Source organism: Lithobates pipiens, unplaced genomic scaffold, assembly GCF_037356315.1.
Source record: "Lithobates pipiens isolate NorthernLeopardFrog02 unplaced genomic scaffold, aLitPip1_a1.2 Scaffold_16, whole genome shotgun sequence".
In the NCBI taxonomy this organism is placed as follows: domain Eukaryota; kingdom Metazoa; phylum Chordata; class Amphibia; order Anura; family Ranidae; genus Lithobates; species Lithobates pipiens.
In genome coordinates this window covers 365,012,552-365,027,147 of record NW_027507748.1, presented here as the reverse complement: position 1 = coordinate 365,027,147, position 14,596 = coordinate 365,012,552, and the positions used below count along the sequence as shown (strand labels likewise).

At 41.7% G+C, this 14,596-nt stretch overlaps 1 protein-coding gene across 2 annotated transcripts in view; it reads left to right on the top strand.

The window, feature by feature from the left end:
• TMEM54 (transmembrane protein 54) overlaps positions 1 to 14,596 on the top strand; it is a 67,714-nt gene that overhangs the window by 29,896 nt on the left and 23,222 nt on the right. For both annotated transcript variants that reach the window (XM_077482030.1, XM_077482031.1), the window contains exons 3-5: positions 8,118 to 8,177; positions 8,326 to 8,514; positions 14,312 to 14,440. In XM_077482030.1, coding sequence (XP_077338156.1) covers positions 8,118 to 8,177; positions 8,326 to 8,514; positions 14,312 to 14,440 — 378 coding nt within the window. The remainder of the gene's footprint in view (positions 1 to 8,117; positions 8,178 to 8,325; positions 8,515 to 14,311; positions 14,441 to 14,596) is intronic.

Sequence of the window (14,596 nt, the reverse complement as noted above, 5' to 3'; positions counted from 1 at the left end):
CTGTATGTACCTTTTTGACTTGAATATCTCATGAAAAATAGCAGTGTACTCCCTAGTATGTGAGGGTACCATGACACTTTTGTAACTACTGTCTTATACAGTGCCTTTAAAAAGTATTCATACCCCTTGAAATGTTCCACGTTTTCTCATGTTACAACCAAAAACGTAAATGTATTTTATTGGGATTTTATGTGATAGACCAACACAAAGTGGTACATAATTATAAAGTGGAAGGAAAATGACAAATGGTTTTCAATTTTTTTACAAATAAATATATGGAAAGTGTGGCGTGCACTTGAATTTAGTCCCCTTTACTCTGATACCCCTAACTAAAATCTAGTGGAACCAATTGCCTTCAGAAGTCACCTAATTAGTAAATAGAGTCCACCTATGTGTAACTAAATCTCAGTATAAATACAGCTTTTCTGTGAAGCCCTTGGAGGTTTGTTAGAGAACCTTAGTGAACAAACATCATCATGAAGGCCAAGGATCACACCAGACAGGTCAGGGATAACGTTGTGGAGAAGTTTAAAGCAGGGTTAGGTTATAAGAAAATATCCCAAGCTTTAAAAATCTCACAGAGCACTGTTCAATCCATCAGTATGGCACAACTGCAAACCTACCAAGACATGGCCCTCAACCTAAACTGACAGGCCTGGGCAAGGAGACTACTAATCAGAGAAGCAACCAAGAGACCAATGGTAACTGGTGAAGCTTCAGAGATCCACAGCTCAGCTGGGAGAATCTGTCCACAGGACAACTATTACTATAACTCCACAAATCTGGCCTTTATGGAAGAGTGGCAAGAAGAAAGCCATTGTTGAAAGAAAGCCATAATAAGTCCCGTTTGCAGTTTGCGGGAAGCCATGTGGGGGACACAACAAACATGTAGAAGAAGGTGCTCTGATCAAATGAGACCAAAATTGAAATTTTTTGCATAAAAGTAAAATGCTATGTGTGGTGGAAAACAAACACTGCACATCACCCTGAACACACCATCCCAAACGTGAAACATGGTGGTGGCAGCATCCTGTTGTGGGGATGCTTTTCTTCAGCAGGGACAGGGAAGCTAGTCAGAGTTAATGGGAAGATGGATGGAGCCAAGCACACGTTAATCTTAGAAGAAAACCTGTTGTCTGCAAAAGAGTTGAGACTGGGCAGAGGTTCACCCTCCAGCAGGACAATGACCCTAAACATACAGCCAGAGCTACAATGGAATGGTTTAGAACAAAGCATATTTGTGGCAAGACTTGAAAATTGCTGTTTAGACACTCTCCATCCAATCTTACAGAGCTTGAGCTATTTTGCTAAGCAGTATGAGCAAAAATATCTCTCTCTAGATGTATAAAGCTTGTAGAGCCATACCCAAAATGTCTTGCAGCTGTAATTGCATCAAAATGTGGTTCTACAAAGTATTGACTCAGGGGGGCTGAATACAACTTCACGCCACATTTTCCAGATATTTATTTGTAAAAAAAATATGAAAATCATTTACCATTTTCATTCCACTTCACAATTATGTGCCACTTTGTGTTGGTTTATCACATAAAATCCCAATAAAATACATTTACGTTTTTGGTTGTAACATGACAAAATGTGGAAAATTTCAAGGGGTGTGAATACTTTTTCAAGCCCTGTAGCTGTATATCTGTAGAGATCTGTGAAATCTAAGACACTGCTGCTTCTGACTGCTAGTTTCAGGAGATTTGTAATTTGATTTGGTGATGTCACTACATCACATCATCTCATGGCTATTCAATATATATGTAAATTAAAGATTTTGCGTCTGGGGATTGGCTTTTCCTACAGGGGTTGGCACTGCTGATTATTATACAGGATTTATATAGCATCAATAGTTTGTGCAGCACTTTACAATATGAGGACAGGCAGAACAGTTACAATACAATTCAATACAGGAGGAATCACAAGGCCCGTTAGAGCTTACAACTAAAAGGGAGGGTCAAGTGATACAAATGGTAATAACTGTGAGAGATGAGCTGATGATGGAAAGTGGAAATTCAGTTGTTAGGTGGCGGTTAGGTAGACTTCTCTGAATAGATGGGGGGTTTTCAGGGATCACGTAAAAGTGGACAGAGTAGAAAATAGCTGGATTGAGATTGAGATAGGGAGTTCCATAGGATGGGAGAGTCTCAGGAAAAATCCTGGAGGCGAGAACGGGAGGAAATTATAAGCTAGAGAGCAGGAGGTCTTGGGAGGGAGGAACAGAATGCTTTAGTATTTTGAGGCTAGGTTAGTGATGTAGCTGGTAGCCAGGCTGTGGATGGCTTTGTAAGTTTTTGTTAGTATTTTGAATTTAATTTGTTGGGTGAGTGGCAGCCAATGAAGGGATTGACAGAGGGGTAGCAGGCACTGAACAGTTGATAAAGTGGACAAGTCTGGCAGCAGAATTCATTATGGACTGAAGGGGAGATTCAATTCAATGAGGAGGAAATTGATGTCCTTCTGAAAATGTTAGCTACCTGTTCTCATCTGTCACTAGAGAAATCAGCCAGAACATCCACCTTGGAATATAAGCCACGGCTACCAGGTCTTGCGTGGCCCTGTAGGACTTAAAGCAAACAGGTCTGTGGGTGCCTCTTGTTGATTTTATAAACCTACTAATCTTTGCATGCAATTAAATCTTTGCTTTTGATCAGAGTACTTTGCTGTAACGCTTTGCAACTGGCAGGGAACAAGCATGGAGATAAGGAAAGCCAAAATAAAGGTAGAAGTCCTCATCTCACGCTTGTTCTGGGTTAATTACTCACAGCTATACAACTATGAAAATGGCCCCCATATTTCTCTCAGAAAATGTATCCTTTAATATAAAATGTAGTGGAAGTATGTCTGTACAGCCAGTTATTGCTATGTTGCATACATATGGAAAAGAGTAATCAGCTGAAAAAACAATTGACAGCTGCACTCACTGTATAGCACCTATCAATACCAAAACATTTATAAATATATGTTACATACATACTATGCATGTGTAAAGGTACCTATATTGGACTGCCCATTCTCCAGCCAGAAAACAAAAAAAATAACTTAAAGCGTTGTTCCAGCCGCAACATTTTTTCCCTCTTTCATCTTTCAGGACAGCACACTTGAGACCTCGGCTCCTCCCTTCTCAGGAAACACCACCTCCACCAGATCTTCAAAACCAATTTCTTCCCTCTAGCCCTTCAGTTTTTTTTTTTTTCTCCGGCGAGGAGACATCGCTAGGAACCTGGGTTTAGATCAGCTGGGGAGGCTGAGTCCAGTGTTATCCCAAAGGCGGAATGTTCGTTCTGGCCGAAGGGATGTCTGGAGAGATTGAGGTATCTCATACATTGCAGCAGGGCTGGGGAGTCCGTTACCTGCAGTATCTGGCGCGTCCCATCCTTCCTTGGGGAAAGCGGAGGCCTGGGACGTTCATTTTGGTGCTGCCTGGGGAAGGTGTTCACTGGAAGTGTCCGTGTCTCTCCCTTGTTTGTGTGGGCGCAACGCTGGGTCGGATGGCGTGCCACGACTTTTCTGACGGGAGAGGTCACATCCGGTTCACCCGAATGGCGCAAAGGCTGGTGTCTGCCCCATTCATGCTGTAACGACAGCTAAGTGGAGCAGTTTGTGGCAAATCGACCGTTCAGACCGAAGGGATGTCTGAGACTGATCAGTCTGAGACTGATGGTTCCCATTCGGTTTCGGGTGATGCCAGCACCAGCCATTCTAAGGTAAGTGGAACCCTGGGGTGGTGTTCCCTTACTTCTTCCTGTTTAACTTCACGTGTTATCTCCCCTCCTTGGTGGGAGTAGAGGAGTTGCATGTCTGGGACCCTGGTGGTGGTTGGTCCTGGGAGGGTGCACTCCTGGTGTCGGTCTGGTGTTAATTTTTTGCCTGCAGGGGTTGACGCTGGTGGGGTTTTTTTGTCGTTACAGGACAAGTCCATGGAAAAATCTAAGCTCTCACACGGGTCCAAGAAGAAGTGCCCCTTATGTAGAAGTGTGTTAGAGGAATCCTGGGGGAAAGTGTTATGCAGGAATTGCATTGAGGGCTTAGTCAGGGATCATGCTGAGGAACAAAGTTCTAGTCTGGTGGCTTCTGTTAAAGAGCTCTCCAGCACTTTTCAGTCTTTTAAGGCTTTGAGAATTTTCAGCCTATACAGCCCCCAGCTAGTCCTCTGCCAGCAGAACAGGATGTCACACCTGGCCCCTTGGCAGGTCCCTCTGCTAATAAAGGGTTACCTGGGGGTAGCAGAACAACACTAGAGGATGATCATGACAGTGAATCCTCAGACTCTGAGTCAGAGGGAGAGAAAGTGGATGGTGAGTCCTCCAGTTACAAGCTCTCCTTGGAGGAAGTAGAAGAGCTCCTGGGAGCTATTCACACTACATTGGGTATCCGAGAGGAGAAAAAATCCCAGTCTCTGCATGACCAGATGTATGAAGGTCTCGGAGAAACGAAGAGAAGGGTCTTCACAGCGCATGAAGTTCTGGTAGACTCCATTAGGAAGGAACGGCGAGACCCAGAGAGGAAGCCTTTCTTTTCTAGAGCATTGAAACGCAGATTCCCTTTTTCAGAGGATGAATCTGCTGTGTAGAACAAATCTCCTAGACTGGATGCAGCCTTCTCTCAGGTATCCAGAAGGACAGATTTGGCTTTTGAAGATATGGGTATGCTAGCCGACCCTATTGACAAGAGGATGGACTCTCTCCTCAAGAAATCTTGGGATTCTTCTTTAAGCAATCTTAAGCCTGCCATGGCTATCACAGTGGTGGCATGTAACCTGGAGCATTGGTTGACTCATATAAAAGCCCATATTGAGGCAGGGGCCGCAAAAGAAACAATTCTTTCCTCCTTCCCAATGCTTTTAAAAGGAGTCGCATACATAGCGGATGCGTCAGCAGAGTCGGTCCACATATCTGCTAGATCCTCTGCCTTGGCTAATTCAGCTAGAAAGGCACTTTGATTAAAAACATGGCAAGGGGACAATGCTTCAAAGATCAAGCTTTGTGGTATTCCCTTCACAGGGGATTTACTGTTCGGTCCAGACCTGGAGGCTGTCCTTGATCGGACAGCGGATAAAAAGAAGGCTTTTTCCTCAAAGAAAAAAGTAGGGGAAAAATCGAAAAAGAAGACTCGCCCACAAAGGAAGTTTAACTTTCCGAGGACAGAGTCCCAGAAAAAATTCTGGACCAACAAGGGCAGAGGGCATGGGGGAGCGATTTTTCGCCCTCCTGAGCAGTCCCAATGACAAGTTAACCCCGGTGGGAGGAAGACTGGGGGCTTTCCTCCCACAGTGGGAGTCGGTTACCTCCAATCCTTTTATACTAGGCATTATAAGGAGGGGGTACAGACTGCTGTTCTCAAGTCCCCCCCCCCCACCCTCACAGGTTGTTAATCATGGATCTACCTAGGTGTGCAGAGAAGGCGGCAGACCTTCTGACTTCTCTGAAGGATTTGGAGCAGCAGGATGTAGTGTCACGGGTTCCTCCTGGGGAGATAGGCAGAGGTTTCTATTCCCACGTTTTTGTGGTCAGAAAGCCTTCAGGGAAGTTCAGGCTTATCCTGAACCTGAAACCTTTGAATCTGTCAATCTGTTACAAAAGGTTCCGGATGGATTCCAATTTTTCCATGAAAACACTGCTGCCTCCAAATTGCTTCATGGCGTCCATAGATCCAAGGGACGCCTATCTGCACATTCCAATTGCCGAGGACAGCCAGAGATTCCTCAGGTTGGCAGTGAAGTCAGGGTCAGAAGTAGTACATCTTCAGTTTTGAACCCTCCCCTTTGGGCTATCCTCTTCCCCCCCCCCCCCCGGATATTCACCAAATTTATGGTGGGCTCTGGCTTTTCTGCAACTCAGGGGAATCTCAATGGTAGCATACCTGGACGACCTGCTCCTGTTAGCGTCTTCACCGGTGCAGCTGGTTCAAGATTTGCAGGTAGCAAGAAATATTTTGGAACAATTGGGATGGCTCTTAAATTTGCAGAAATCCAACCTGGTTCCATCGCAGAGAGTGACGTTCCTAGGGTACAGCAGCGAGTCTTTCTCCCAGAGGAGAAAATTTGCAAAGTAGACAAGGCTTTGGCAGTCCTACAAAGCAATCAACAAATCTCTATAAGAAAGGTCATGTCAGCCTTGGGTCTGCTGACGTCCGCCCTTCCAGTGGTAAGGTGGGTGGGAGCACACTTCTGCCCCCTGCAGCTTTTCATTCTGGATGTTTGGGATCGTACCCAGAGTTCTCTGGATTTTACGGTTCTCATTCCAATAAAATTAAAGAGGTCCCTGTGGTGGTGAAGAGCAGCATATCTATCTCAGGGGCTAGAATGGGTACTTCCAGTGTCCAAGGTCGTCACAACGGACGCAAGCGGCACGGGTTGGGGAGCACACCTGGAGAAAGGTCTGGCCCAAGGATCTTGGAGTTTCAGGGACACGGGGATGTCCTCCAATTGGAGAGGGCTGAGAGCCACCTTCTTGGCTCTCAGGTTTTTCCAACAGGAACTCCAGGGACATCATGTTCATAATCATTTGTGTACATCTGTGCATGATCACACGAACCAATTATTATACACAGGATTTTTTTTTTTACCAAAAACATGTAGCAGAATACATGTTGGCTTAAATTTATGACAGAATTCGATTTTATTGGATTTCTTTTAAAATAGAAAGAAGAAAATATTGTTTTTTTTCTAAATTTCTGCTATTTTTTCCCTTATATGGCAAAAGTCGTGAATAAATACCACCAAAAGAAAGCACTATTTGTGTGAAAAAATTTAATTTGGATAAAGCATTGCATAACCGAGCAATTGTCACTGAAAGTGCTAGAGCGCTGAAAGTTGAAAATTGGAAGGGGGTGAAAGTGCCCAGTATTGATGTGGTTAATGAAAACAATTTTTCACACCTTGTTTTGATGCATCTGGAATGTATTGAGCTGATTTAGGTCCCATTTCCACTTTGGTATCTTTTTGCTTTGTGTTAAGGCAGCCCATTCAAAAGAATGTGCTGCTAACGCACCAGAGCGTTCAACACTCCGGGTGCCGGCAGTCATTGAGTCCGAGGTACCCACCACTGGGCTGCCGCTGTGTGTGATCACAGCGAGAGCTGGCCGGCGGCAGCCACGTGCGTGCCCCAGACCCAGAAATGTCAGATCATGTACTAGGCCCTGCTGCGGTATATCTACGATGGGCGGTCCACAAGTGGTTAAAATGGCATTCATGTGACTTTGCCAGTCAGAGTAGCCTTCCATCCAATGAGAGTAACAGAAAATCTAAAATTGTGACCACCAGACTACCAGGGATTTCCCTTACTTTGGAGAGATGCTCTTTATAGAACGCACACATTTCTCTACAAAGTCAATTCTTTGAGCACGTAGTGTGTGAGGTTAGTGACAGAAATGCCAACACAACAATTCCAGCAGCTAGGCTAAAAGCACATGGGCATTTGAAGGCCTAAAAATATGCATAGCCATTCCAGGGAGCCACAGGTGAAATATACAGCCGACCAAAGAATTTAATCCTATGGTTCATCGGTGTAAACATATGCATGTACATATGCCAAATTCCACCAAATGCAGAATTTCTGCTTTTGGGGAATACACCACACCCGCATGCATGTGTTTACTCCAAAATCAACTCTGTTTACCCGGGTACAGCCTCATGCAGCCATGCACTTCGATGACCAGCTGTATGCACTACCTGTGACTCCCCAGGTGCTTAAAAACACTGGGATTTAATGCTAGGCCAGGTTTGTAAGCCTTAAAGTGGAAGTAAACCCTTCTATCGTTTTCAGTCAAGGAAGCTGCCATCTTGGCTTCTAATGATTCTTCAACTGCCATAATGATGCACATGTGATCAGTTATGAAACCAGCCATTGGATGGTTTGAAAGTTTGGTTGAGAGCACAACCAATGTGAAAGTTAGCATTTCCGGCATGCCGGGAATGTAAGTGTTTTTTGAAACAGTGTTTACTCCCGCTTTAAGATATTTAGGTGCAAGGTGCCTTACTTTATATCTGGTTCATCTGCCAAAAGACATCAGCTCTCTATATGTATACACAGTACATATAAAAGTTTTATTATTTTATAAGAATTTTATACAAGTAATGTTTATCACAGTTTTTTTCTCTTCTCTCTCCCTAGAGTATATCCTGTGGAATAGTTGCTATTGTTCTTTCACGATACCTCAAACAAGCTACACTGGTAAGCAAGAACGTATTACCTTAGGATAATATTGACAATGGATGAAATAGCTGCTGTTATGCTGCCTTTTTAATGCCGCACTAAATATTTATTCTAATTGTATATGTGTCTATGTATATTACTACTGATCTTGTGTTTTGTCTTACAGCGTTGGGCAACAGTGCTTCTTAGTATAATTAATGTGGTGCTGTCTGCTGCCTGCACTGTAGCCATTGCTGTGTCGGTGATTATGACTGTGGCTAATCAAGGTCGCACACTGCTGTCTTCATGTACATTCACCAACCTACAACTTATCCAGATTTCCTATGAATGTCCTTTCGATCCCACAAGAATCTATGTAAGCTATAAGCTATGGTCTGCTTAAAAGAATTACATTTTTAATGCATTGCAGTAAATTAAAATGAATTAAACATAACTCTACTTGCATACCATAGTCTAAATCAGTTTTCAATTTTTATATATATACAGAGTGCATGTTATTGTATTGCTTGTGCAAAGCATGCTGGGTTTCCAAAGCATAACAACTAAGGGCCCTTTCACACTGACCAGTGTTTGATCAGTTTTTCAGATAAGCAAAAGAAAATGAAAAATACATCCCTTTAGATCCAATGGGACCCCTCACACCGGTCAGTTTTTAGAAGTCCTGCTTGCTGCATCTTTGTTGTGCTTTTCAAAAATGCACCAAAAACGCAGCTCTCCATTGGTGAATTTTTTGGGTCACGTGGCCATGTTTCATAGGTGCATACCGAGAGTCAGGCAACCAAAAAAAAACACACCAGAAGCACATTAACCACTTTCAGACCGGACCAATTTGCTGGTCAAAGACCAGACCACTTTTTGCGATTCGGCACTGCGTCGCTTTAACTGACAATTGCGCGGTCGTGCGACGTGGCTCCCAAACAAAATTGACGCCCTTTTTTTCCCACAAATAGAGTTTTCTTTTGGTGGTATTTGATCACCCCTGCGTTTTTTTTTGCGCTATAAAAAAAATAGAGCGACAATTTTGAAAAAAACGCATTCTTTTTTACTTTTTGTTATAATAAATATCCCCCAAAAATAAAAAAAATTTTTTCCCTCAGTTTAGGCCGATACGTATTCTTCTACATATGTTTGGTAAAAAAAATCGCAATAAGCGATTATTGATTGGTGTGCGCAAAAGTTATAACGTTTACAAAATAGGGATAGTTTTATAGCATTTTTATTAATAGTTTTTTATTATTTTTTTTTACTAGTAATGGCGGCGATCAGCGATTTTTATTGTGGCTGCGACATTGTGGGGGACCCATCGGACATTTTTGACAAATTTTTGGGACCATTGTCATTTATACAGTAATCACTGCTATACAAATGCAGTGATTCCTGTGTAAATGACACTGGCAGTGAAGGGGTTAACCAGTGGGTGGCAGTGTAGGGGTTAAGTGTTCCTAGGGGTGTGTTACTAATTGTGGGGGGTTGGGCTTTCATTTAGTGAACACTGATCTCTGCTCCAATCACATGGAGCAGAGATCAGCGTCACTAGTTGCTAGGCAGAATGAAGAAATACTGTTTACAACGGCATTTCTTCATTTGGCCACTCCGTGAGACGATCGCGGGGATGCCCGCGGCGATCGAGTCCGCGGGTCCCGCGACCGGACTCACAGAGGTCCCGACCAGCGCGGGAGCGCGCCGCCGGCGGCGCGCTCCCGATAGCAGGGCAGCAAATTTAAAGGGACGTACATGTACGCCCATTTGCCTGCCTGTGCCATTCTGTCGACGTACATCGTCGTGCGCTGGTCGGCAAGTGGTTAAAAAGCCGCATTAAACCTCTCTCCTCCTGTCTAATTCTTTGTTCTTCCTTTCTCTTACTAGATGATACTTGATATTGGGGATTGTCACCCCTTAGAGGACAGCTTGGCAAAGATAGCAATGTTTGCTTTGACTTTCCTACTGGTCCTCCTTAGTTTTGGCTAGTCCTTTGCTGATTTAACATTATAAATTGCTTATTTGTACTTGTTCTTACATGTGACTGTTTATCTCCGTCCCTGTGTGGGCAAGTCGTGAGCTTGTTATGTTTACTCTGAAACTATTGGAAAAAAATAAAATAACGCATCAAAAATACATATGCATTTTTTCAACAGAGCAGTGTGAAAGCTGCCTTACTTCAAGGCATTTAGTCAGACAACAGACTTCATATGTAAGCAGCAGACACAAAATATGACATGATCTTATCCATCAAGTCTCACCTTAATACAGTATAAATTATATTATATATATATATATATATATATATATATACACACACACACACACACACACACACACACACACACACACACATACATACATACATACATACATATATATATATATATATTAATTACACTGTGTACAATACTGTGCAAAAGTTTTAGGCAGGTGTGAAGAAATGCTGTAAAGTAAGAATGATTTCAAAATATATAATTCAGTTGTTTATTTTTATCATTTACAAAATGCAAAGTGAGTGAACAGAAGAAAAATCAAAATCAATTCAATATTTGGTGCGACTACCCTCCGGCTTCAAACCAGTATCGATTCTTACACTTGCATGCTTTGTACAATTGCACAAATTCAGGGATATTGTAGGAATAGAGTCAGGTGTATGATTAACCAATTATATCAAGCAGTTGTTAATGATCATCAATTTCATATGTAGGTTGAAGTACAGTCATTACCTGAAACAGAAAGAGCTGTGTAGGAAGCTTAAAACTGGGTGAGGAACAGCCAAGCTCTGCTACTAAGGTGAGGTTGTGGAAGACAGTTTTATGTCACAGGTCATTTACCATGACAAGACTGAGCACAGCTAAAAGACACAACGGGTAGTTAAGCTGCATCAGCAAGGTCTCTCCCAGGCAAAGATTTCAAAGCAGACTGGGGCTTTAGGATGTACTGTTCAAGCTCTTTTGAAGAAGCACAAAGAAACGGGCCACGTTGAGGACCGTAAGTGCAGTGGTTGGCCAAGTAGACTTAACATAGCAGATGAAAGGCACATCATGCTTACTTCCCTTCAATACTGGAACATGTCCAGCAATGCCATCAGCACAAAATTGGCAGAAACTAGTGGGACCCAGATACACCCATCTACTGTGCAGAGAAGGCTAGCCAGAAGAGGTCTTCATGGAAGAATCCATACCTTTTGACATGGAAACTAGGCTAAGCGATTTATGCAAAAAAAAAAAAAACGCATAGGAACTGGGGTTCAGAAAACATAGGAAGTGGACTAATGAGCTCCTTCACAACTGTACCTAGAATAATTGATGCTGTTTTGAAGGCAAAGGGTGGTCACACCTAATATTGATTTCATTGGGATGTCTCTTCTGTTCATTTACTTTCCATTTGGTTAATTGATAAAAAAATAAACTATTAACACTTCTATTTCTGAAAGCATTCTTAATTTACAGCATTTTCTTCATACCTGCCTAAAACTTTTGCACAGTACTGTGTGTATATATGTATATGTTTTGGCAGGGATTAGCTCAAGGGGGAATCACCTTCCATGGGAAAAGGGTAGTCCACACAGCAGGTTTTCTTAAAGTCTGACTTATAGCCAGGTTTATTTTTATGGGTTGCATAAAAATAACAAAAACAGAAAAAAAAATCCTTGCCATCCAGGCTCTAACTGAACATTTGCAGGTTCCTAACTCACGGTTCAAAGCTTCTCCCAGTCACCCACAAAACAACGATCTTGCAAACCTTTTCTCTTACAAAGCAGAGTTCCCACAAGCAGCTCTCTCAGTTATTTGGCTTCCCGAGTCCCAGGCCAAGAGCAATTCTTTGCTCCAGTCCTGCTTAACTTATACCACTTGTTGATGGACACAAGTGGACCTTAAAATCTGGTCTGTAACCAACCCTGCTAAGGTGGCTGGTAAAACCCAAACCGGATTCCATCTTAGTTTCCTGCACATGAACGTATGCTAGGTGAAACATAACATCTGTCAATTATCTCATCTTTTATAACGTCACAATATCATACATATATATATATATATATATATATATATATATATATATATATATATATATAAAATACACACACACACTGAACTACTGCCTTTAGATTACATTGTCATGAAGATCTTGGGGCAGAATCCACTCTTGAAAGCCTGTAAGTGATCTCTGCTGAAAATACTGTTCTGGTGCCCTCGTCCCTTGCTTAAGCTTAGGAGTCGCATTGCAGTCCTTTACGCTAGATCTCAGATGTGGTGGTATGCTTAGCTCCACTCCTTGGGTCCCATGAGGTGAGCAGGATTTTTAGACTAAAGCCTAACTCTGTGTTCACTGTGCCTTTTTGTTTGGGCCAAGTGTATCAACTACATACAGTATACATGCGGTCTGGCAGTGGGAATGGAGACTTCCTGTTCTACTCCTGGGACAAAACTCAAGTTGGGCTTAGCGCTACTCAACCTTTCACAGGAAGCTTTGTATTCTATGAAAGAATTCAAAGCTTTCTCTGACTGAGTGAGAGATCGTGACAACATTTACTCTGCCTCAGCCAGAGGAAGCTTTGTATTCATTCATAGAATACAAAGCTTCCTGTGAATGGCTGAGCAGGAACAGGAAGGGAAGGGACGTCTCTGTCCTGCTGCCAGAACACAGCATTATTGGACATAGCAGATGCTACATACAGATTATACAGTGCTCTCAGTAAGTGCTCCTGTTAGTGAAGGAAATAGTTCACCTGGACTAGCGTTACTCAAACCAAATATTATTTAAGCGCACAGTAAACATGGAGTTAGGCTTTAAGTTCACACTTGTTCTTTCTCCTCTTGCTTGTTCAATCTGTGGCGATACTGCTGCCTCCAGAATGCCTGTTTCTTTTGTTTTTTTTTGCCAAAATCAATTTTTAATGAGATTGAATGGGAGAGTTTGCAGCAACTTGGCATTCCACATTAAAAATTTGCCACACATCTTTGCAAATCTTGAAAACACTTTCTATTTATTATAAAAGAGAATATTCCTGCGCCTAATCAAAGAGTAATCTAATTGTTGCACCGCTGCACACACTGAAATGGGGTACTTGAACCTCCAATTGGAGAAGACAAAAGGTAAAAAGGTAGTGGTGCGCGGTACTATAGTGAAGAATCTAGTTAAAACAGGTTTAATATATTCAATAGGTACTCAAAAGATTAGAAGATAAATGTAATATCGTCTCCACTACAGGTAATAAATGGAACGTAGAAAAAGAAAAGACAATATATGTATATAAAAAATATATATATATGTATATATAGTGAGGGACCCTCACTCCTATGCGTAGTAGTATTTTGAGTGGTAGACACATTGGGACCACCAGTCTTATTTATCATTAATTGTTTTTCTTATCCATTTGTCTACCACTCAAAATACTACTACGCATAGGAGTGAGGGTCCCTCACTATATATACATATATATATATATTTTTTATATACATATATTGTCTTTTCTTTTTCTACGTTCCATTTATTTCCTGTAGTGGAGACGATATTACATTTATCTTCTAATCTTTTGAGTACCTATTGAATATATTAAACCTGTTTTAACTAGATTCTTCACTATAGTACCGCGCACCACTACCTTTTTACCTTTTGACTTTCTATTTATTGTTTTGTATAGAGTTAGAACCTCTGTTGTGTTTTCTTTGCTATCTGTTTACCCAATGGGGAGATTCACCCGCTCTCTTTGTCCCGCTGTCAAAAAATGTGGTTATTAAAGTTATTAGAAGTGGAATAGAGGTAAAATATTCTAAAAGAGATATATCTTCATGACGACAGCTGTCTATGAGAGAATTCATTATACTTTGGGGGGGGATGCTCTCACTTGTTATGGTGTCTTGAGACAGAAAAAGAAGCAAAATCTCAGTGAGGCACAGGCAGCAGAAAAACACCTCACATGGGTTTTAACCATTCGTTACCTTGTTTTTATCCTTAGACACACTTTAATGGCTAGTGTCATTACCCTTAACTTGGTATCAATTTTGAATTATGTAATAGTTGCTGTGGGGGTAAAGCACATCATACTGTTAATTTATAAGCTGCTCTTATAACTGTACATCTTTCTGAGCAGATAATTATTGTACACAACTATCTGGCTTATCATCCATAGTATAATAATAAATTGTATGACCTCTTTCACTTTGCAGAGTACAACGCTGTGTCTTTGGGTGATGGCTATTATACTTGATACCATTGAAATTGTTTTCAGTGCACGCTGTTATGTGACAGTACTAAGACTGATGGATGTTCACATGTGCACCAACAAGAAAAAGAAAGTAAGTGGACATCATATAATTCATGGGTAAATTGTATAGATTTGGTGGATCACTGATCAATGGCAAGGATGGTTTTTCAAGACATACTGTAAATGTATATAGCATTTTAAGAGGGTGGAACTGTATACTGTATGCAAGGCAGTGACATGTTATATG